Source organism: Enoplosus armatus, chromosome 5 (assembly GCF_043641665.1).
Source record: "Enoplosus armatus isolate fEnoArm2 chromosome 5, fEnoArm2.hap1, whole genome shotgun sequence".
Classification (NCBI taxonomy): domain Eukaryota; kingdom Metazoa; phylum Chordata; class Actinopteri; order Centrarchiformes; family Enoplosidae; genus Enoplosus; species Enoplosus armatus.
The window spans coordinates 12961248-12986252 of NC_092184.1; the positions used below are offsets into that span (position 1 = coordinate 12961248).

General features: G+C 43.7%; 1 protein-coding gene across 1 annotated transcript in view; it reads right to left on the bottom strand.

Moving 5' to 3' along the window:
- The window catches only part of ift80 (intraflagellar transport 80 homolog (Chlamydomonas)), a 33650-nt gene that overhangs the window by 887 nt on the left and 7758 nt on the right, over nt 1-25005 (bottom strand). Inside the window, exons 7-19 of the mRNA XM_070905323.1 lie at nt 24665-24754; nt 24441-24578; nt 9033-9212; nt 7529-7647; nt 6779-6853; nt 6086-6249; nt 5938-6002; nt 4045-4180; nt 3750-3897; nt 2459-2630; nt 781-870; nt 415-587; nt 111-234 (exon numbers count right to left, since the gene is read on the bottom strand). Coding sequence (XP_070761424.1) covers nt 111-234; nt 415-587; nt 781-870; nt 2459-2630; nt 3750-3897; nt 4045-4180; nt 5938-6002; nt 6086-6249; nt 6779-6853; nt 7529-7647; nt 9033-9212; nt 24441-24578; nt 24665-24754 — 1674 coding nt within the window. The remainder of the gene's footprint in view (nt 1-110; nt 235-414; nt 588-780; nt 871-2458; nt 2631-3749; nt 3898-4044; nt 4181-5937; nt 6003-6085; nt 6250-6778; nt 6854-7528; nt 7648-9032; nt 9213-24440; nt 24579-24664; nt 24755-25005) is intronic.

Here is a 25005-nt window from a genome sequence, read left to right on the forward strand (position 1 = left end):
CCTGTAAAGGGGTGAGAACCTGTAGGAAAATTAGAAAAAGACACCTTCCGCTACAAAAAAGGCACCCAAATCAATGAATTCAGTACAGAAGACAGGCTGCTCTAGCTTACCCCTTCAGCGTACTGCAGGAATCTCTTATTGGTCTCCTTCCTGCCAAATGTCTGTAGGAACTTCTGCCTATAGGCCAGCACGGTGTCCACATGGGTCTTGTGTCTGACTGCCAGCTCCAGTGCCCTGGACACAAGATGACAAGATGTAGATACACATCCATCCCGTCTGGACAAACATGCTTCACCTTAACTCAAATCTAATTTTAGACCTTTTCCTAAAAACAACCCTCATGAGAAAAAGTATCCTCCAAAACGACTAATACTGTCCCTCTCCTTCCAGCATTCACAAAACACTGAGTTGTACCTCTCCCAGCTGAAAAGGTCAATGTTGACTCGTATGGCCTGGTAGATGAGACCGGCTTGTAACAGGGTGGCCTCAGCTTCTTGGACCTGACCACTGAACATCAGCATGTGGGCCAAAGACGACTCCTTAGATGGCTGCTCCTTTATAAAGTTGATGTACTGCACCCTCGGTAACTGAAGGAAGAGGACACGCAGAGAGAAAAAACATTGTGAATGAGATGCCTTATAATTGGTCTCTTTGACTTCTTCTGTAAAAATCATTGAAGTTTCGATTAATCAAATTGCGTGTGTGTACTTGTGTTGGAAAACCTGGCTAAAAAAAGAAAAAGAGTGTTTGACTTAATTAGCCATTAAATAATGCTCTTACCTCTCCAATGGCAGCATAGGCCATCTCCGCTGTGGTCAGCTCCCTGTTTGCCATTGCCATACCAGCGAGACATGCCCACAAAGATTGGTCCTATAGACATGGGGCGGAGAGGCTGTGAGCATCTTTAAATGACAATATCTCAAAGTCTGACACAATGACCTGGAGACTAGTTTTTGACTGTGTTTCTCCATTTTCTATTCTTCCGTTTGACGCGGGTAACCTACACTCTACACTGTGCCTGAACCCATCCAGTGTAGACAAAGACAGAGAATTGAAGACACAGTGTAAGAAGCACAGGTGAGTGACACACAGTCATGGAGAAAGTGAAGTCAAGAGCTTGACTTAGTTAGCTATTTTTGCAGGACTCCAAATATTATCTGAACATATGAAACTTTTATTAAACCTGAATGTTTTATTTAAAATGCATAGTCAGTTCTGGCTAGCAGTGATTAAGACTATAACAAAGCATGATGGGGATGGCGACAGAGGTTTGTGTGGTTGTGTGTGTGTGTCTGCACAGGTATAGGGTGTGATGGTGTCTTTATCGTCCCCTTTACATCCTGCTCATATCCTGGCAGGCCTCATTGTAGTCATGCTCCAAGCCATTACGAAAACATGCATGACACACACAAAAACAACATCTATGAATGTAAACAAATGTCTTCAATGTCACCACTTTATTCCATGCAGCTGCATTCATTAAAATGAAGCCTTAACCACCAATTGGCCAACTTCACACTGGAGTCACCACTCTGCCATCTCCACTTTAATCAGTGCCCATCACTAAGACAAACTGCTATAATCGGAAACCACTCCCAGAAACAACAAATAACACTGTCAGCCACTGCCTGAGGTCATTTGATACAAAGACTTGACCACTTGTCACGATTGCAGGCGAAATCTTCCTTTGGTGTGTCTGTATCATAGTTACATTACAAATGTCATCTACTGCATGTTATGTTTGCCTGTTTGTGTGTATGTCTTTAAACTATTACATGTATGCACTCCTAATCAGGTGAGGGCTTACTCACAACAACGACTGCGATTCTGGGAAAAGCCACGCTGCCACCAAACTCTTACCAGAAGCAGAGGGGGGAGGGGTCCAGGAAAAAGCTCTTAAAACCAGTGTCTCTCTCCATCCCTTTTGTCCCACCCTCATTTTGCTACTAGCTGTCCATTTCTCCAGGGTTGTGGTTATTGCATCATCGCCCCAAGCAAAGATACAGTCTAACTCTTGCGTTCAGCACGGGTGTGTGTATGCATGTGGAGAGTTTACACATGCGTATAGCAGAGTGTGTATTTATGAGTGAGGTCTATGGGGGCCAAATCCGGTAAATGGTGTCACCAGGGTAATTGAAGGCTAATTAAAGCCTGCTGGTCTGGCCCCATAAACCTGTCTACTACCTTCTCATTTCAGACTCAGTTTCTCTCATACCTACATGTACGTGCATGCATGTGACACACACCACAGGAACCTGGACTGTGCCAGAGCCCTAGACTGCAGGACATGTCCCGCTATCTTGAGGTAAATTATATAAATACAAATGCAAAATAGAACAAATCTTTTGTTTGGGTATCCAAGAAATACAAATGTGTATACAAACACTTAGACCAGATGCAAGAATGACATCACAGTAGGTATTTAGCACACATTAATAAAGATATGCTGGTATCTTACCTTGGCAAAGCGGCAGAGGCGCAGTGCATCCTCCCAGCGTGCAGAGGTGCTGTATTCGTGCAGGAGGGCTGGATAGGGAGGTATATTGCTGTACACCAGTGAACCGTCTCCTTGGCGTAATGTCACCTTGGTGCCAACATAGCTGAGAATGTGGGGTGCACGGCTGAACTCACTTTGAAGGGGACAAATGCAGACAAACATCAGAGTTTGAAGGAAAACATGTAACCACATCCTCACAGTTTTGTTGTCACAGAAAAGCCAGCAAGGAACTCTTTCAGTGTTCGCCTGTTTGCAAGTATCAATAGTGGCCATGAAAAAAAGTATGAAAACTCATGTGGAGAAAAAAGACTGACTGTTCAATAATATATAAATAGGGTAATGCAATATGTTATAACCAAGTAAAAAATTATTTAACATGTTAACATAGAGGATGATGGATTGTGCTAATTAAGTTTGCATATGTGTGCACGTGTGTGTGCCAGAACTTCTAATACAAAGAGTAATTTGTGGCAGCCCACCACATATACAATTCTGCTGAATTTATGAAATAACATACCGACAGTGCTGCTTTTGTAACTTGCACTGTACTTGGTCCAACCTGCCTTCCATCAAAGATATCCTAAAAACCTAGACGCATTCGTAAAAATGGAGCCTTTGTATTTGTTTATTTATTAGCTCTTGCCCCTTGGTATCTGGTGTTCCCCACACATTTTTTATGCACACTGCATAAAAACAAACTTTTAATGACTCCCATGATAAAATCTGGGTGCCGGAGCACCGAAATAGTAAAAGCAAAACATATGATGTCTGAAAAAGTATGATTCAGCATGAGAAGTGTAAAAATGAACAACAACAAGACACAAACCACCACTGAGAGATACAAAAAATAAAGAAATATACAGTATGTCCAGGATTGCCTGTAGCACCTCCTGTACTGGCTGAAGCTGAGGACTTTTGGGCAGGAAGCACGGTACAGTCTGACAGCTGCTGGCAAAAAAAGAGTGCCTAAAGCGCCGTTATGTGTTGCACCTTTTGGAACAAGTTGAAAGGTGGAAAAAAGCTGCTTCTATCTCTGTTCTTTGCTCTTATTTTACATATTTCCCTACGATTTCTCTTCCATGACTGTTTTAAACTCACATGAAAACTGTCAGGGCACTGTGGCTGGACTTTTGCACTCCTTGCTACTGAATGCTTGATATTCTGGCCAGCTTCTAATTTTAACATAACCAGAACAGCCGTTTATGCTAAAATACCAGTATGTAAGGGAGAGCAAAGGACTGTACATGTCTACCTGCCATCCTTTATGCACAGTGTTTTAAGCAGCAGTTCCTTGTCAGCGAAGACAGCACTCGGGTAGTACCACACTGTTAACTGGTTGTCTTGGACCCCACACAGGATGTTAGCAGCATCGTTCCATGCCATACTGTGAACCATGCTACCTACAGGACAGAGCGCACACACACACACACACAAACACACACACACACACACACACACACACACACACACACACAATGAACAATCATCCAATCTTAGCTACACTTGTGCGTAAAAGCAAAGAGAGTCACTACTCCTCCCCGTCTCACCAATTTTGCAGATTTTGGGTTCTCGCCCAAGATGACGCACAGAGGTCAAGTAAAGGTCACGGTTCTTGTCGATCAGGGCGATCTTCCTTTCAGTGGATGGGCCACACTGATCCAGAGCTACCTCCACCACCTCCAGCTATACATATGAATAATGACACACACAAGCACAAAGGTAAGAAGGAACAGAGGAGTGAGTGATGGAGGGACGACAAAAGATCAGGAATAGAGATGGGGCGGGGGGGGGGCTGGTTTGTAGCATGACCCAACCACCTTTCTGCCAAGTGTGTGTGTGTGTGTGTATTTGAGACAGAGAGAGAGACATCGAGTGGGTATATGTGTGTCTGAACCTGTGTGTGTGTGTGTGCGTGTGTGTGTGTGTGTTTGGCCAGAGCCAGCTGGCTTCAGTGCAGTGTCTTGGAGCTGTGGAGTACTGGCAGACAAAGCAATGCTGACAAACAGTAAGTACTGCTACCTCTACTTCTTTTCGTTCTCTTCTAATTCTTTCCTTCTTTTTGTCTCTCTCCCTCTTATTTTCCCTCCAAAGCCCTTCCCCCATCCTCCCCCCCTCTGTGTCTTTATTGTCTCTCCCCCTTCTGGATATGGGTTAGTATATTTTTTAGCACAGACACTTGTGCTGAAAAGACTGTTCCCCTCAACTAGGTCTATTTAGATGAAAATTGGCCTGCTGAAGGGCAAAAAACTGGCCACTACATTTAGCTAAAGTTTAAAGGTTGCAGGCAAAAAGTTGGCATCCTCACTAGCTGATCCGTGTAGAAGACATAAGACATAGAAATAAGGAGAAGTATCAATCTTATGGTGCAGGCTGTGTCTACTTAGATCAAGTATTATAGTACAATCATTTAGGGGACAATGTGTTTTTGACAGCATTTTCAAACAATTTGCTTCACCTTTTTAAAGAAAAAAAGGCTTGAGAATGACTTTGACAAGTCTGTCCTGAGCCGATCTATTTCTAATGTCACCTGTAATCCCACAAAATAATATAGTTAGCTGAAAATATGCCACCCCCTAGGAAGTATGTTAATATTGTTGGCAGTATGTTAGTTTGCTAGGTACGCTAACACACTTTTGCTCAGTTTCTGTGGCTCTGGAAAGGCAAACTCTTTAGATAGTATCACTTTTAGGGTCTGGCAACATTTTGAAATCAATTAATTTCAATGGAATCAGCACGATCAGCGGAATTGCTTGCAGAAGTAAATTTGTACTGTTGACCAAGTGCAAACTGTATTGACAGTGCTGACCTTTGAGGGAACAGACAGAACCATGAAGTCTAAATTAAAAGAAGCTACCATATTAGCTATGTTGCACGTACCCACATTATGAGGTCACTATGTCACCAAGCTTCCAACACCACCTGTTATACACCCACAGATAACTGGCCTGTGTGTAATAGTGTCACCAAATGAACTGTGCACTCTTTGATTTGGATGAAGAAACATTGTTTTAACACACGTCTTGAAGGGCCATGCTCGGACAACTTCTGTTATGATATCATATTGTTATAAACACATAATAAAACACAAATACCAACACATTCTGACCAGTCATCTTGACTGATCCCAGCGCTGTACAGGGGAACTGATCTAACTAGCACCACTATATAAATAGTTGATGTTTTTTAGACTGCTATAGAAGAAAGTCTCTGATTTTCTTCCAGCTCTGACAGTCCTTTGTGCTATACGTTATATAAACTGGGCAGATATTTGCGAAAATGTTGGTGCAAGGTGATCACAAGCAGCAGATGTGAATACACACAAGGTGACACATCCCCACTTCCAGTGTCAGACAGGAAGTTAAAAGACAAAACAACTGGGTCGGGGCACTTCCTTGTTGCTGAAACACATAAGGCCAATATGAGGGAAAAGGATTACCCACCTTGTGAGTCAAGGGCTTCCCATCGCCAAGGGCTTTCCCGGTCAGGGCGTCAAAGAGAAGGATGACTGAGGAGAAAGGAAAAGAGTACATAGTAAAAGCACAGTCCATCCTATTTATATAATTATTGTAGTGACAGCTGTCCCCTCACCTTTTTCATCACTCTTGTCTCGGATGGCAATGGTGTCGTTACTAAGCGAGACACCCTGGGCATTTAGGATGTCAGCTCTCATACCAGGGAACTTGGGGGAGGATATCAATCGACCCTCATAGGAGAACGTATACAACCCTGCTCCATCCACTAGCAGAAAATGTCTGGGTGAGGGAGACAAGAGGATACAGTGGATGGGAGCAGAGTAAGTGCACTGTGCATATATATGATTTTTATGTGGGTGAGTGGGGTAGCATGGAGAGGGACGAAGGGGAGCAAGGAGGGGGATGAGATGTGAGAAATGTTAAAGAGTAAAAGAATGCAGAGTCGATAACAGTTAATCAACTGACACGAGCAGGTAATTTAAACATATAATGTGCATTAAGATATCATTGACTTACTCAGCAAGACTCATCAAACTCGTCTGTGATTTCAGAATGGCCAGTAATCTGTTTATTATTGTAGTATTGCACAAGAGCTACTCTATATTAATCTAATTTCCCCCAGTGGTTTCACTCTCAGCCTTATTGTATGACAGGGCTGGCTAATCTAGAGCACAGCCCCTGTGTGTGTGCTTGGTCGGCTGCTTGATGAGCGGTCAGTGTGGAGTAATGAAGCATTAGAGAAGCTGATAGATGATCCAACCGTCTGTTCTCTCTCTTGTTGCCCTGCTCCTGGAATAGAGAGACTCACTTCTCCGCCTGCAGGATGAGGCTCACTGTTCCCTCCTTCAGGTCAAAGATGAGGGGAGTATTCCAGTTTCTTGAGCTGGCACAAATAAACACCACAAACAGCAACATTTGTGAAAACACAGTCATCTAATAACAAAGTGCTACATCTGACATTAAATTCAGAGGTGAGAAGGTCACAGAAAGACCGAGAACAGAAAGAGTTAAGATAGTTATGAAAGACAACAAAATAAAGGGAATGTCAATGAAAGCAGAAGAGAGCAGAAGAGTGCAGTGATAGACAAAGAACTGACACTAACGATCACTACATAAATGCAGTACAAAAATAAAACTGCCATGACACAGTCCTCCTGCCGTTTGTACAAGTGCAGAGGCTGTCTGTGTTCTTAATCCTGCCATGTCCATGATGTGTAAAAGTAAAAATTACATTTGATATACCATATTTCATAACATACACAGAGGACATATCATCTGATAGCATTAACCTAGCAAAAGTCAGTTTGTTTTCAGAGAGTGTTTTTTTAATTCTCTTTTAGGTGCAAATTTTGGAGGCTTATCTAGCCACAGTACACGACATGGAATCTCAGTATATTTCAGTTGGATTCGAAGATTACACTCAGGATTTGGTCAATAAATGTAAAAGATAAGCATGTGTTGCACAAAGCCCTGGAATCCTAACATGAGCATTTTCAGTGCAGAGTGAAGAGAGGATGAGGACCAGAGGAGACAAGCGAAAGAGGAGTGGGCTACTGACTTGTAGACATAGCACTGGAGGGAAGTGGCGACCACTAGGTGACCATATGCCAGAGAGGCTTTGATGACTCGATCTCTGAACTCCAACATGTCCACTGCATCGTTCATCACATTCCTCACCTGAGAAAAAAAAGAGTTATGTGAAAAAAATCAAGAGAAGGAAAAGGAAAGTTCTCAGAAATTACTGAACAGGCATAAACTTTATACAACTGACACTTTACATTTAAACAGGCAAACAACAAAGGGGAGACACTGGCTTCACTAACAGAGGGGTGAACACAGTCACGTACACATTGGAGTGTATTTATTCATAATATACACAGGAAACAGCATACAGTATGTTCAAGTACACGTAGGGCAAATGTGGTCAGAGAAAGCAGTTTTTACTGTTTTAAGTGTGTGTGCGTGCAGTGGTTGGTGCTCATTTTTTCACCTGCATAGATAAATACTTCCCTCCAGCTCTCTCTGTGAATGAATGAAAAGGCCTTTTCCAGCACCAGGTGAAAGGTGGGGTTATTTTTACAGCTTTACAAATCTTCCTCCTCTGCTCCCTCCAGCAAGCCAAATTTACATGCAACACAACCAGGAATAAAAAACATTTGACCGCAAGGTGGTAAATTTAGCTGGCTGATTCACAAACCACTGGCAGATGTGCACTTTTAAAAAGACTGCGAGGAGGTGAGGGGGAGGAGGGAGACAGAAAAGCGCCTGCAAGGCTGAAAATAAATGGCTGATGACCCAACTTGTTTGGTTTACACAAACTGCACTTCGTAAAGATGTCTATTGCAAATGAGCACACATGTGTGTTAGCACACACGCGTGTGCGTGACCTTGTTTCTGTAGGTGTGCGTGTATATCCGTGACTGAAAGTATACAAGTGTGTGTATATGTACATTTGGGTGTGTTAACCGCATGTAAACGCTACCTTGTGGCTAGCATGAGTTTAAACAGTAGAGAATGGTGGAGAGAGAGAGGCAGCTAGACAGGCTGGTCATTGTCATTGCAGGGCTGCACACTGGGAGGGTCCTACTTTAATATATGTCCAAACTAGTCAAGGCCTGGGAAGCATTTGCTTCTCTCCACTCTTTACAGTCTGCCAATGGCATTGCAGTACTTTTTAATTCTCTGATATTACTGATGCTGATATAACTGAACTTGGCTCTGTTAATGTTTGCCTCGTGAAAATCATCATTTTCCCTTAAAGACACACTGATTTTCAGTGATCTTTGTTTAAATACTAACCAAAGACATTTAATGTGTTTACTCTTATAATGGAATCAAGATCTTTTGCATATGCATATAACTGTGCTATTTGTTTAGGTGAGATTCACTAAAAATGTATTTCTATTCTTTCTGTTGTTCTGCTTTGTATTGGTATCATCAAATAAACAAAAACTTAACAATGACATGAGTCACTGAGTCCGTAGACAAGACTAACTTGACTTTATTTAACAATGAAAAGGAGCAGCAACATGACATGGATGTGTGTGTGGCTCTCGTTCTACCTGCATGGTTCTCCTCTTGGTAAGGGTGATCACAAAGTTCTTCCACTCCCAGTGCTGCTCCACCACATGGGCAAAGATGACATGCCCGTTGCCACAGGCCCCAGCCAGCTGGGTGCCGTCTGCTGACCAGGCCAAGCTGAACACACTGCCTGTGTTGGGCTTCTCCAACGCATAGGACCACTGGATGGAGGGGACAAGGGATGGGAGAGACAATATGGTTAATGGCTACAGATATTTATCTATAACCTTAAACAATTACCTGGGGGGCAGCTTAGGAACTAGAAACAATGAGAAGTTTAGAGAAGAGAAGCGGTGTGAGTCGTGTATGAGTGACTGCATGTGTGTGTGTGTGTGTGTGTGTGTGTACATAATGTAAACTCTGCTAGAAAGACAGGGGCCCAGTCAGTCAGTCATTGAGCTGTGATGAACTGTGAGACACTGAAGTAGCGCTCGGCCCTGCCAAGTCCAGCACTCGCGCTCGTAAACATACGCTCTGCTATCCTCATCTATTACATACACGAGGGGGGGGGGGTACTGGGAGGGTTTATATACGAGTCCCCAAACTCAAGCCAAAAGCTGATTAAGACCTCTCCCTTTTTTTTTTATAATAAAAGGTTTGAAAGAGGTAGAGCTGAAAGAGGGGGGGGTTCCTCCATGTCCACTGTGCTGCGTCGCATCAGCCAGACTCTGCACTGATGATGACTGTCAGTGATGGCGAAAGACACAACTGAGAGGTTTGCGGCCCTTTACAGCATGTAAGACAAGAACACCTATCTCATCTTTCCCTGTTTCCCTGAGGTATCCCTTTTCTCTACGTAATCCCTTTATTTTTTCTCTGTTTCCAGTACTTTTTCCTTCTCCCGCTACTGCCTTTCCACACTCCTGTCCCTCAACTCTTCTGTAGAGTATCTCAACAACTCGTGCTTTGATTCAACACGAATCAGTTGAGATGGTCTGGATCCGATTTGTCATTTTCCAGGACGACCACTCATAAGGCCAGGCAGTATCTAGATTAGCAGAGTAAGGTACACTTAATACATTTCTATCTCTTCCGAATTTCATTTGTTGTTGACACTGTGCACACCTGGAATCTTTCTGTTATAACTGCTGCTGACTTTCTCACACAATACTCCCCTTCCACCACCACCACCATCGTCATCCTTTCCATCCTCCCCCGGCCCTCCCTGACCTCCCTCTTGCCTGGGGTGCAAGTCTCTGACTGATCTGAGCTGGGCTAAGGGTTTTGCGGCTGTGATCTTCCACACAAATACATGCATTCACACTGTAAACTGCTTATGTAGGGAGAAAAGTGATCATGTTAGCCTAGCGCTGCCTGCAATGGAGAGACAAGTGTGGTCAAGTGCTGCGGTGAAGTTGGGAGAAAAGGCCTCAGTGTGTTCACTGCCTCATACACATACAGCTGCGGGATGTGAGGTGTGGCGTGAGGTAACAGTCGGCAGGCTACAGGTTACAGGCCCGCTGCTTGGATCTCTCCCCCTCTACTGGTCTGTCTGTCTGCCTCACACACACACACACACCGCTCAGCTGGTTTTGGTCAGCACCCTCCCAGCAGTTAATGTCATATCAGGACCCAAAATAGTTGCGGGAAAAAATAAGACCTGTACTGCCATGTGGACAAGAAATAATTTGTTAAAGTTAAATTGCAAATCTTTCCCATTCCCTTTGACTTCTGCAACTCAAAGTCCTTATAAATCCTATAACAGTAATTAGTATATATACATTTTTTCTCTCTTTTCCAAACCTGAGTCTCTCCATGTGTTCATGCATGTGCTGCTCCACAGCCAGGCAGCCTGGGCCAGCGTTTACAATAATGAGAGATCTCATCTATTCTTCAGTTAATGTCTTGAGATGGCCCACTCTGTGTTAAAGCACCCCAGGGGGAAAGGAGAAGGGAGGGATGGAAGAGAGAGGTATGGATAGACGGAGGGTCAGAGATGCAGCTGAATGTATACACCAGACTGTAATGAAGCAGGACACATGATATCAGCCTGAGGACCACTGCTGGATCCATGCTTACCTAATGCTTTTAACACATTGAGCCATTTGACTCCTTTTAGAGCCAGCCGGCAAGCCAGCAAGTGAGAATGTCTGTGTGTGTGTGTGTGCAGTACTTGTGCGCATATGTGTCTATGTGTATGCCATTTGTGTGCGTGAGAGAAAGTATAGATGAGATGAAGAAAGTGTAAATACAGTAATTATGAGGAAAAAAATAACATGGAAGATAACAACACATCAGAGTAATTAATGCTTGTATGTCAACAAGGTGAAATAAATGTGAGTTAACTTTTTTTTTCTCCCCTCGTGAGTGTCCAATGTCTGTTTTGAAGGTGTGTGTGCATGTGTGTAAAAGAGGTGAAAATCCTCAGGCTTGTCAGAGCTGTCAGCCAGTGTCTGGCTATGGGACACAGGGGTATTCCTATAGCACTCCTGAGATGGACGGACTGGGCCAGCAGAGGAGAAACCTGGGACATGAAAACCTTTTCCAGAACAACATGCAGACACAAAATCTCTGCATCTCTCCCTCCTTAATCTACCTCTATTTCATTTATTCCCTCTCTCCTTACTTGCGAAGAGTTTTGATGTTCTGACAGCTGAGTTCCCCAACAACAAACTGGTTGGGAGAAAAACTGCATCAGGAAGCAGAAGTAAATATCTTCTTTTTACGCGTCATCTGTTATTGTAGGTTAAATTGTGCATTACGGCTATCATCAAGTTACATTAGTTACTCTGCTTGGTCTCAGCAGGTTGGACTTTTTTTTCCACATCCAAATCTCCATAATTCATTGTTTTGTTTCAGTGCAGCGAAACACAATTTCAGACTGCATTGAGAGCTTTGATAAAATGATCAAAAGCAGCAATATTGTCTGACAACATACACATAAATACAGATCAATGACAACACCTGTATTGTGTGATCTGCATCTATAAATGAGCACATTTCTGCTACGCAGTGTCTGGGCAGACATACTGTGTGTCATCATTCTGGAAATGCAATTGTTTTTTTTCACACTACAAAGTCAGACTGGCGTTTTCAGATGTTAAAAAGGATGTGAGGACTATTACAAGGATTAGAGAGACGGAGGAGACAGAGAGAGGGGAGAGCAGCAGCGGGAGGTGAAGCAGTCAGTGGCAGTAGATTTGGCAACTACTTTTGTTGTAGCCAAAAAGGGGTGGTACTCTACTGGATACTGAGAACTCTACTGGACAAGACTGGGAAGAGATTCAAAATTAGTGCAGGTGCATGTCACATAGCAAGAAGAAAGAGCAGACAAGGAGAAAGAGTGTATAAAGGCCAAAATTAAGCTTCAGGAGGGGCAAGCGGGATGTGGAAGGTGGGACTGGCCCTTCATCTAGCTGGAGTCCAGTCTCTGGTCACTGAACCCTGTCTGTCCATAATGGGCAGCTTTGTGGCCAGAGAGAAGGTGGCAGACATGACGTGTAGTTCTCAGCTGAGCTCTGGGGGGAGGCCCCTCAAACTTACAATGAGCTTATACACGCAGACTATGTATGTAGATATAGCAGCAACGCATGGCTGTACACGTAAGTCAACTACACACTGCTGTACACAATGCAGACAGAAAACAACAACAACACACACACACACACACACACGTACTTACGGGAGACCAAGGCTTGGTGGTGTAACACTTGTGATGATCACTTTGAGTACCAAGCAAAACACCCACACATGCATCCTGTGTGTGTTGACATGTGTGTGTTAATGTGACTCAGACGCACAGACGTTAGTTGCATGTAGGTGACAAACCCTGGAGTGCTGAACTGGTAAAATGACCCTGTGGGATGCTGTAGTACCACACAGAACAACTTGCACTACCTTTTACCATCCTTCACCATGTTTGGCTGGTGGTGTTACTATCTGGATCTCTTTTCGTTTCAGGGGCAGACTTAAGTGATGATCCACAGACCCTGGCGTGCAGCATGCAACCTACCACAGGCCCGCACAGACATGCTGACAGTTCTGCAGACAACGGTACATTTGCGCACACACACACACACACACACACACACACACACACACACACACACACATGCAAACACGCACTGAAAAAAACACAGCCAATCTACAAATGCACAGCCTCTTTAGAGCCTCTTTAAGGAGTGTGCTTGCCCTCTCCCTCCTCCCTTCCTCCTCCTCACTCTCTCTGCTTTTCTTGACATATGTTTACCATTAAGACTGGCAGGTGTTGTGGGCCTGCCCCCTCTCTCTATTGTTGCCCTGCAGCCACAGCCAACATGGGGAGGCCTGCGAAAAGGTTATGTTAAAAAAAGGTTAGCTCAAAGGCAAGGACGTTCTTCCTCTGAGAACCCCCAAACCTGTTACTAAAGGCACCCTCTGCCTCTTATTCTCTATGTGCTCTTCTCTATATAGGTACAACCAACTACAACCAACAGCCATGTTTCTGCCAACTGACCTTGACCTTTGACCACCAAATTCTAATCAGTTCATCCTTGAGTTTGTGCTAAATTTGAAGAAATTCCTTCCAGGCGCACATGCGGCTGGATGCTGCAGGAGTGGTTTGAGTTTTTATGGACATTTTGATACTTCAGTGAAAGAGGCTCCCTAAAACTCATCTACACCGAAAATTATTAGTCTCCATTGTAACTGATGACATGATGCAGACACAGCCGATATACACCTCCTTTTACATCCACCTTTAAAGCCTACAGGGTGTGAGTATATACAAAAAATATAGATTCTTAGTGGAGCATAACCTGCTCTGGAGAAGGTTATATGCAAGACTTGCCAAGTATATGAAACACTGACATAGAGAACATGCACAGAACAGGAAAAAGCTATCCTGAAAACAAAGCACTGAAAAAGAGAGAAGCACACAGACTGAGAGGAAAATGAAAGTGTGCATCTGTGCCATTGCTTTACCCGTTCCACCTCTGTCTATCTGCACTACCTGAAACAGTGCTCTGGTCATCATGGCCAGGGCTGCGGGGAGTGGGGGTGGGCGGGGGTGGAGCTCGGGCCAGGGAAAGGGTTAATGACACATGTCTGGACTAATGGCTCCCAGTGGAGCTATCTGCTGATTCAGCCCCATTACTTCACAAGCATTAAATATGTCTGCCCTGACCGCTTTCTGCTCCCCCCAGCCCTTAGCAAGTAAACAACATGCTAATCAGAAGGGGGGGGCATGAGATTTCCAGACATTCCATGCTTTTCTAGCCCTTCATCTCTGACACTCCTGTCACACTGAAGCAAGCATCTAGGAAAAACTTGCAACAGCCATTAGCATTAATGGGTTAACCTGCGTGTGTGACACTGCTAAAAACCTGCCTTTTATGCAGCTCCAACACTGCTGGGCCTTGGTGTAAAAAGTTGATTTCATGACATGGAAACGTGACAGTGACCCAGTATTTACCTGTGACCGACAGTGTGGTATGAATGGTCAAACATAAATTAAACATGTTCAACATGCCAGATAACATGAATGCCACGGAGACATTTTCCTCAACAAAAGAGAACAAATGACTAAGTTACAAAGTTCTGCTTGCATGGTGAACGACCCTTTCTTTTGTCTAAATGGAGTTACCAACGATTAAAGCTGCATATATCTGGTAAAATGTTGAAACTTTTTTTATGTTGTAATGTATACTGCAGGAGAAGTATTGGTTTATGTATGTTACATAACATATGTTGCGACCAAAAGCCACAGATTGTTCAAGCCTAAAACACTGTGTGTACACTTCGTACATTGGTGAAAGGAGGGCTACCTTCTCTGTTAGTTTATCACTGTGCTAGTGGGCTGGTGGGAGCCAACCTAGTCCAGGGTTAACAGTCTTACATAAATCAGAACAGATGGCAGACTCTCTGCAAAGCCAGCTGGCTTCAGTTTGCCTGTGTGTCTGTGTGCAGGACAAGACCTGACAGTGCAGGTACAGAGCGTAACTCCCTGCACATAATAAACACAACACACATGTCTGCATGTAATGGACACTACACATATACAGGCAACTATCTAGCTATAAACAGACATAGGGTGTGCATGTATGAAAATGCTGACACAAATCTACTCAAGACAAAACCCATTCCAATTCTATATGATGAAAAAGTGTTTGAGAGTGAAACCAAAAACAAAGCCATTTGTTTTGAGGGAAGGAGGAGGTGGTTTTGGATGAGGGTTCATCAATCTCTCAGCAGATTAGGAGGCCTTGTAAATGTCAGTTTGCACTGACCCCTCCATGGGGGATGGGGTTGACTATTAGGATAAGGACAAGCTGGGCTTATGTTCAGGACTGGTCAGACCTATGGCTGAGAACTGGCTTCTCAGATGGACTACACAATCCAAATCACCTCACCCTTTCTAGAGATGATGCTGTTACTATGGCCAAACTACCTTTTAATTAAAATATATTTAATTGTGGAGTTAGAGAAAACTGCCAACCAAGACGGTATTCTTAGTAATTTTTGTAACATGTCCATGTACACATGCATAAGTCTATAAGCAGTCAAGATACATCATTTTTCATGGAAGACTGCTAAGGTAAATTATCAAGATTCTCTTTGGGAGGAAAATGAGGAGCATATAATGTGTCGTGCTTTATAATAAACTTTAAATCCCTCTATCAAACCGAATGAGGACTCACGCCCATAAAAGAGCTGCTCTCCAATGCTCCATGACAACGCATAATCTAAATTTCTATGATCACACTGAGATCAACACACTCACAAATCACAAGATAAGACAAGACACAAGCCTCAGGTCTAAATGCAACTATACACAAGAAATGTCTTGTGATGTGAGATGTAACTTTGAACTCAACCTCCAACCTTCGATGCTCTAGCTCAGGTAAGTTCATAAAGAAAAGAGCAAAACGCAGTCCTTTAAGGAGTTTGTGAGGTTGCGATTGCAATAACTACAGAAAATTCAACTGTTAAGGTTTGTGGGTTTTTTTTTCAAGACCACTGTCAGCGGCACAAACTAAATAAATCCTTGATTTCACAAAGGAACTGTGTGCAAGTTTGTGTGTAAAAATGATGTTTTACAGCGCAATATAAGTTAGAAATGGAATCTTATTTGTTTGTAGTATGTTATAGTTATGGCCTGTAACACAACACAATGTGAATTTCCAACTGTTACCCAATATACACTAAGTGAACTCACCAGCACTTAGTGTTTTCTAGTGTTGTCTGCTGCACAATAAACCATTTGCATTCCCTGACTCTGCATAACACACAATAACTATAGCTATCATATAAGCCCATTTCTAAACATAGGCCAGTGAGAGGAGCTCTGCAAATCTCTGTATTGAAATACCCACTTGGCTCGGCTAAAGAGATACAGAGGCTGGGCCTGGGACGAGCGTAGAGTGGCACAAGTTGGAGCTTTGGCAGCGCAAGGGGAAACGGAGAGAGGGAGAGAGGGGGAGAGGGAGAGAGGGAGAGAGGGAGAGAGGGGGGGGGGGGGGGGACAAACCAGGAGATAGCGAGAGAGAAGGAGGGAAAGAGAGAGGGAGAGTAATGATCTACACATGGTTTCATGCTGGAGCCTCAACATAGTAACCATAGACACATGCTGGGGCCTCCTGGGACTCATCAGCAGGACACAGCTGTGAGCTGGACAGCAGAATTATATTAGCACCAACTATGCACACATGCACTTGCAAACACACACACACGCACATACACACACACACACAGGTAATTTTGGTATTTGACTGTGTTTTGGCATGCTACAAATGACACAACACATAAGACCCTTTACCCTCCCATGGACCTACTACACCACTGACAGCAGGTCTAGAATATATTGGATCACTTAGTTCGTCTAATGGCCAACGCACAGGTCGAAAGGTTTGAAAAATGTTGCCAATGAGCCGAGACAACTTTCTATGGGATCCCTACAGACACAGCAAGTTTATTTTGTAAGACACCTCTAAACTGTTCTTCAGTGGGTTATGTAATACCTGTTGATAACAGCTAGTCTAAATTTCATCTTCACATCTTGGCTAGTCTTCTATGACATGAAAATCACATAGGAGCCATGAATACTGGTTTCATAGGACTTAAACAAACACAGGTATCCACATAGCAATACAAGCACACATTAAGCTAAGTGCATACATGCGCATATGTGATGACAAGCCCATTACTTCTCTGTGGAGGCAAACATATATATAACAAATTACACCAAATGAAGGAGCCAGTCAATAAATTAGTCAATGTCAAAGCGTAGCACCATTTTGATCTATGTGGAAGCCAGCAGAAGGGGGGGAGGAACCCTAGGGTGCAGCCAAAATTAAACCCTTTCAAATAATCCTTTTCTGGACCTTGGTCCATTGCCTCCAGCCCAGCCCTAGTCCTCAATAACAGCCCTTAATGAACTCTGGGTTGGCAGTAAAGCTTGAAGTGATACCCCAGTTACACACATGCTCTGCTTTGACTTATTTGTGTGCACCACCAAAGCCCTTTATTTGCTCCCTGCCTTCGTCACTCAGTATCACCCTCACTCCTTGTACAATTTTATCCCTCTTTCCTCTCTTTTCTGCTTCTTTCTCTGTGAGTGTGACATGTTTGTCTAGCTAGTGGAGGTAGTGATTTAGTGCCGCTAAGAATGATGACTCTGCCAGAGGGGCTGGCAGGGCACTGTCTCACTGTCATACACTTACTCCAGTCGTGGGGGGAGGGAAGGATGGAGGGGTGGAGAAGTAAAGAAAAAAAAAAGGGAGAGGGACGAGAGCGGAGTGAGAGAGAAACTTGAGGGAACGAGAAACCACCGTCTTTTATGGAGACCAATCCTCCAAGCCTCACTGCCTAGGCCAACTTTACAGGATATATTGGACAGTTCCACACTACCCCGCCCCCCACCCCTCCAACTGCTCTCTTTTCTCAGCTCTTTTTCATGCTCCCCTCCTTTCTGGTTTCCAACAAGGCAAGCCTTTAGCCGAACTCTAGAGAGGTGTAAAAGTATTACCATGTCAACAAGTGCCTTTTACTCTAACCCACTTTGCGCACACAGGCACTGGCTCAAACACACACACACATGCGCTCGCACTAAAAAATTGGGGTCAATCATCTGCAAGAACGACCTTAGTATACACTGTTCCACAGAGTGTGCCAGAATAAGTTCAGCAACACAGAAAACCAAAGCCTGTTCGGCACAAAGGGCCTGGAATACAAAGGAGAAACCATTATCCTCACATTCTGGTAGGGCAACTAATGAGCTCCTTGGGATGAAAGATTAAGTCTACATGTAAGTACTGCATCTTACAGTCTTACACTGTTCACACACTCTAAACTAGGCTTCAACAGGCCTGGCAACCTCATCAAAATGTGTTAAAAGGAATCAGTAAAATTACTCCTATGAAAACGAGAAAATGGTGGAGGAAGAGAGCTCTGAAGGGTGACATAGACCCCAATTGCCCTTTTCAGAGCTTGTGGTCTCTTTCTACCAGTTCACAGTATACAGAGGGAGCAGGCTTACGACAACGAGAGAACAGAGAGGAAGAGTGCAGAGAGCAAGAAATAGCATGCAAAAGCACAGATTTGTAAGGAGAGGGAGGGAGGGGTAAAGCAAGTGGGGGGAGAGAGAGAGAAGTGGCCCTGCCCAGTTGCCTGGGGAGAAAACTGCTCAGCTGCTGACTCAGGACTCTCTTTGTTTGACAATGCTCCCTCGCTCTTACTCTCTCTCTCTCTCTGACACACTCACACTCTCAAACTTACTCATCTTTTTTCAAACACTCAGTCACCATCTTTTCTCATGTGCACATGCTCTTTCTTTGTCAAACTCACGCCAATATTTTCACTTTGACTTACTTTACATCTTCTCTGCTGTTTTTCCACCCCCTATCCTCTATGTATGTGTGTGTGTGTCTGTCTCTCCTACTTCTGCTGCCTTTCCCTTCTTTTGCAGTGACATTTTTCTCCATCTGAACTATACTGTATTAAACGCCCCCTTCTAATGTGATGAAAACAGATAAAGGCTTGCAGTCTAATAAATCTACAGTGGTTTCTTTTGCCTTTTCATGCTCCACTAACAGTGGTTCACGATCAGTACCAGAACTCTGGGCCGTTTTATTCTCTTCCAGCAGCGGCAATTTCCAGATGTTGGCCGGCCAGTGGTTGGCAGCAAACTGCCAGCACAGGCTCAGGTATATGCTCCCCAATGATAGAGAGGGAAAACTGTTAGAGGGACTCACTGGGAAGACAGGGAAGCCTGAAGTCTAGCAATTAGGTAGAAGGTGGCATATAACAGAGGACAAGAGTCTTTGGCTAAGAACAGCCTAAAAAAAAGACCACATGACTGGCAGACTAGTGGACAGTCAAGAGTGATAGACTCTCTGAGAGAAAATAATGGTTGGCAGCTATAAGGATGGCAGACAAAGATCCTATAGAGAATGAGGCTGCATGTTAAAGAGAGGGAAGGGAGGAGAAAGAAACAGAGAGTGAGAGGAGCGATGGTGATTCCAGCTGGACATGGACCCGTTCCCAGAGTGGCAATGCTGAGCAAGGCTCACAAAGACCCTAAGGGGACCCCCCGGACTTACCCAGAAAAAAGGGGAGGTAAAGAGGGCCTCTGGGAAGGCAGGAGGGAGAGGGAGCCAAGAGGGGGAGCACTGATAAGCACGAGGTAGTCCAACACACCCTGACACAGGGAGGAGGGAGGCATGTGCAGCAAAAGGAGGAAAGACAGAGAGGGATTTACACTTACCATCAAAATGGGAGAATTCCCTCTTTAAAAAAGGAAAGCGTGCTTGTATCTCACAGACAAAAAGGAAGGACAATCATGTAGCTCTAGAGAATGGCTGTTAGACCGATATACTCAGGATGGATAGACAGATAAGAGAAGAAGCAGTTTTTTTTTTTTCAAAGACAGTGGAGCTGGCAGAAAATCACAGCTAGAGATAATAAATCATTGATTGTCATGATTGAGGGCCATTTGGCAATTATATGAAATAACATGCTGTACCCACAAGTAGATACCAGTGGTTTTACACTTTTACAAATCCTTCTCTTGAAAACAATGCTTTCATTATGAGCTATAATTTTGATACACGATTTATGACCACTCCCAAAACATTGCAAGGGTGACAGTTGTTATCACATCGTGGAAGGAAAACTGCAAGCATGTACACCCCTAGGAAGGAGACATTTTAGTTATTACACATGACAAGAATGTCTGTAAGAAATAGGGCTCAGCCTGAAGCTAACATTAAAACCATCTGATGATCCTAACTAGGTTGTCTGTGGTTGAGTATAACCTACAAAGGGGGAATAGAAAGAAGAGGGGCGGAGAGGAGAGGGGAATATAGGAGATGTACACTGGCTTGTCAGCAGGAGTGTGACAGGAACCTGGATCGTACCAGAGCTAAGATCAGCCACGTCTTCAGTAAGACCTCAGTTAAAGCAGACCAGAAGAGGGAGGGGAGTAGTAATCACTTAGTTCAATGAAGCCTGGGTCTAAGGCCACGTTCGGATCGACATTAGCCCCGCATGAAAAAACGCAGGCCGCTCATTTATTTGAATGAGGCCAGTGGCAGACGCAAGGTCATCTGGCAAAAAAGTTGAACCAGGCTCAACTTTTGCCACAACGCAATGTTACGTCATTCAAGGCGCGGCGGTGGCCTGCATTGATATAACGCAGGGCTGTTTTCAGTTTGAAAGTGCCCGCTAAGTCCCAAATGAGCATCAAACCAAAAGGAAGGATAATGAAATAATTATAAAATCTGGCCTTGAAGCTGTGTTTAAGCTCTCGATTACAAAATACTGCCCTGCTTATGTGACCTTGAACAAAACACTTGGGACAATGTCCTGCAGTCTGTCTGTCCCCTAAGAAAATAAAATTCCCTCTCTTTAGCATTAGCCTGAAACTGACCAAAGAAAATCTGCGGAAGTTTGAAAAATTGTGCAGGATTTGGAAAAGCAAAACCAAACAGCTATTACATTTATGTATGTGAGCATGGGCGTACAGTGGAGAGAGAAAAAACAAGCGCAGGGAAGAGAAGGGGGAGGACAGGGGGGAGGCGGAGAAAAAGAAGCGAGAGGGTGCTCGCCTGGCACAATGAGTCCTACTTGTTAGCCAGTGACAGTGTCAGGGATCGTGACAGGGTCCAGACGCTAGACACCAGCTGCAGCGCCTCGTAAATAGACTGCTGTCTCGCAGGCACATTTGCACGGCAATGGTTGCACACACACGCACACACACAGACACACACAGGCATGTGGGCACATGCATATACTATGGCAGGCACACAGACAGACACTGACTTATTGTCTCTCCCAAATCTTGTAAAAGGGACAGTGAACCTCTTTGTGCCTTGTGTCCTGTTAAAGCTCCTGTGAAGAGAAAATGTACTCTACACACAAGAACTCCAAACTCAACAAAATCGCAACTAAAATAATGAATGAAATATGTATTAATAATTCAATAATGTCTTCAATGATAACTAAATGTTGAGGCTTTATGGAAAAGCAAAACAAAACAAACTTTATGTTCAGTCCACGGGTGGCTTGCTGGAAGTACAAGACTTATCTTTCCCAGTACCTTTGCCTCGATGTAAACTGTGTGTGTGTGTGTCTGTGTGCGAGTTCCCCCTCCCTCCACAGTGATAATGAGAGGGGTAACGCTCTACATCTGCCCTGTGGTGCGAGGAGGGAGAAAATCTGTTGGTGAAAAAGGAAAAGAGTGGGAGAGAGTTGAGAGTTTAGGGCGAGAGGAGAGCCGAGCTGGACGGGAGGTGAAGGGGTTAAATGCGCGGGACTGATCCTGCTGAGCCAGCAGCAATACGTTAAAGTGCAAGGTTTCATTGTAGCAGATACAGAATGAAACTCCTTCCCATTAGTCACGCTAGTAACTGAAAAGACTCTTTGCGCTGCTTAACCCTTACTGCACCGCAAACAAACCACAGCAACAACACAGGTAAAGCCCTTGTAATTGGTTAATGGCTACTGTGTTTGGGTGGAAACTCACATGCACAATGAGATTACTATTATAGTTCAGTGACTAAGTGTGCAAATGAAACCTTTTCTAACTTAAGCATGAGAGGAGTGAATGTCTGAATTCACACATAGAAAGCGACTCAGATGGAGTGACCTTTGAGGGGGATTTTCTTTTTCTAAACTCTCTTTTTTCTTTTTCTCTGTTTCTCTTTTCCCCCCATCCTCTTCTTGAGCAAGCCTCCCACGCCACGCTACAGTACACACTGTCTCTGAGGGGCTTAGGGAGGAGAAGGCAAGCATACCCTTTCTCCAGTTAGAGCACGGCAGAACCATAATCATCATAATTATCATCATCATCATCACACTGCCTTAACCAAGACACACCACAGCAAAGCAAGTGGCGCAATGACGAAACAATGGAACAAACCAACCACGTAAACAAACCCATAATGGGAGGACGTAAGGTGAATCGGGTCATTACAAAACATAAAGGAGCAAGTTGTACTCTATTCTGACTGTTATAGTTTTAATAACACAATTATTTCTATTTTTGTTTACGCAAAGAAAATTGATACAAGCTGGCTTCATTTTAAGGATTTCATCAGCTCACGCATATAATCTGGCAATTTTCCCCAAAACTACTGAAATCCTTGGTTCAGAAAACTAAAAGTAATGGTAAAGGATAAGGGATTTCCCTAGCCTCCCCTTCAGATGTTCATAATCTACACATTATATTAATGTAACCTCTCCAAAACGCATACAAACACACACACCTTACCCCTCTGGAGAAGACATATGTGTTGGCTCAGACCTCTCTCCAGCCCATTTGTTTTAGTGCTCCAGAAAAAAAAAGCCATTTGATCCTAATTAAATCAAAATGGAGCATGAAATGCCTGGTGAACAGCACACAAAAAACCCAGCCCTGGCTGTTTGTTTTCATTACAACTGGTCTGAAACAGCAATACACTGACGTCTCCACGTAAACTCAAAGAAGCCCTAAATGTCCCGTGAGGGCAGAGCAGGGAACTAGTAATAGTGTTCCTGGCCAAACGTTCAGCAATAATAAAACAACAATTACCATTCATCATTCTCTCATTTCCCCTCTCATTACAACTCCAGTTACCATCAGCACCAGGTAACAAGAACATGTGGCATGCAGCCTAATGTGGTTTACAGAGATGGACAATGTATAGAAAACATAAGGCCTGTAGTGAGCTGCACAATATAAACCATACTGCACAGGAAAAGCTGACATTGTACCACAGATACTGTATGCTTCAGGGAAAAGGACTTAACTGACTACAAAGCATAAAATGTCATATTGGTGGATGAGAATAACCAGATAAAATACACAATAGAAGTGTACATTATGTGGAAAATAAATGGACCTCAAAGTTCGATAGTTACATAGTTTCTGCAAAGGTTGTCAGCAACAGCTGCTTATAACTGAGGTCAGGTGGCTTTTCCGGTCACCTCAGCATCTCAGAAGAAATCTAGAGATGCAATATCGTTTAAATATGGGGATAACAGCGCACATTTTAAGACAGTCTCTCCTAGAAGGCATTCATAGTGTTGCATTCGGTTGTAAACACCAAAAGTGACCATTTGTGTCAAGAACGAAAAAAAGAGAGCTAGAGAGAGAATTTCAAAACCTTTCTCCCTCTGCAGAGTTGGCCAATCACGGCGTGAAGTGGGTGTGAATGTCGCATTGATGGTTTCGGAAGTTACAGTTACAGAAATAGTGGTGCACAGTCCGACATCTGAGAGGAGAGGGGGGAGTTTCCGAAGCTATTCAACCATCCAACAAGCAGTTCTGCCAAAGTATACTTGCCTCTTAAACCTGCATCTGCATACTTTTATTGACTGACAAGCAGAACTTTAACTAGAGAGGCGGCACCTATCGCTGAAATTATATGGTGCAAGCGTTGATAGAACCAAAACATCCATTACCTTGTCACACAACGGCAAATGACTGCCATCACCGGTTTAACAGTCCTTGGTCATGTGTGAAAGTGGTGTTAGACTGAGGACGACTAATTGCATTGTTAATGCAGGAGCACTTGAGAGTGTACAATGTACTGCTAGTGAATGGATTGCCTAGCTGGAAGTGCCAAGCAATATTGGTGTTTGGATTGTCTGATTATCAGCTGATGTTGCACACGACTCAACAATCAAACAAATTCATCAACTCTGAGAGGTGCCAGATATTTAAAATCTCAGCGACTGAACAACATTTCAATATTTTTATCGCACAGTTAACTTTATGCCAAAGTACTAAGCTGCTGCAACATCTTTCGGTTTGTCCTCCTGCTATTTGTTCTTTTTGCAACAGTTGTGTTAAGCAATACTTCATCTTCACCTCTCAAATATAAACATTTTTGACATCCCACTGTAGTGATAGAATAACTATTGGGAGAGTCAAGATGGGACACGACAATTAAAAAATAGGGCATTGATGGAGAGTAGAAGGGTTTTCTTACTCCAGTCTTGTCACAGAGCCGCAGCGTGTTGAAGGAGCCCACTGCAAACACCTCTCCATCTGGAGCCCAGGACAAAGAGGTGACCGGGTAGTCATGAGACGAGGAGGAGTAAAGCAGACGGCCAAAGCTGTCCCATACCTGTTGAGGGAGGACATGGTTTGCAAGGTAAGAAGCAACCCCCCCCCACCCCCAGACGTCTAAAAGTATACTCAAACACTGCCCACCTTATATTTACAGTCCTCTCCACCTGACAGTATGAGGTCATTGACTGAATTCCAGTCCACCTTCAGAACAACCCCATCGTGAGCCTTCCACTAGAGAGACAGAGGGAGAAAAGACAACATAATGATGCTATCCATACATAACTTATCCCTTTTGTTGAAGAGAAGTGGGAGAGATCTCTAATAAATCACACAAAGAAGAGAGTAAACTCCAGAGCGAGTGGCATTTATTCTTGGTCTCGCACACAGTTACAAGTTTATGAAATGTCTTATATCAGCCTAACTGAGAGTTTACTCTCTACATTGCACGTAAATACATACACATGTGTGTTGTATGTATCTGT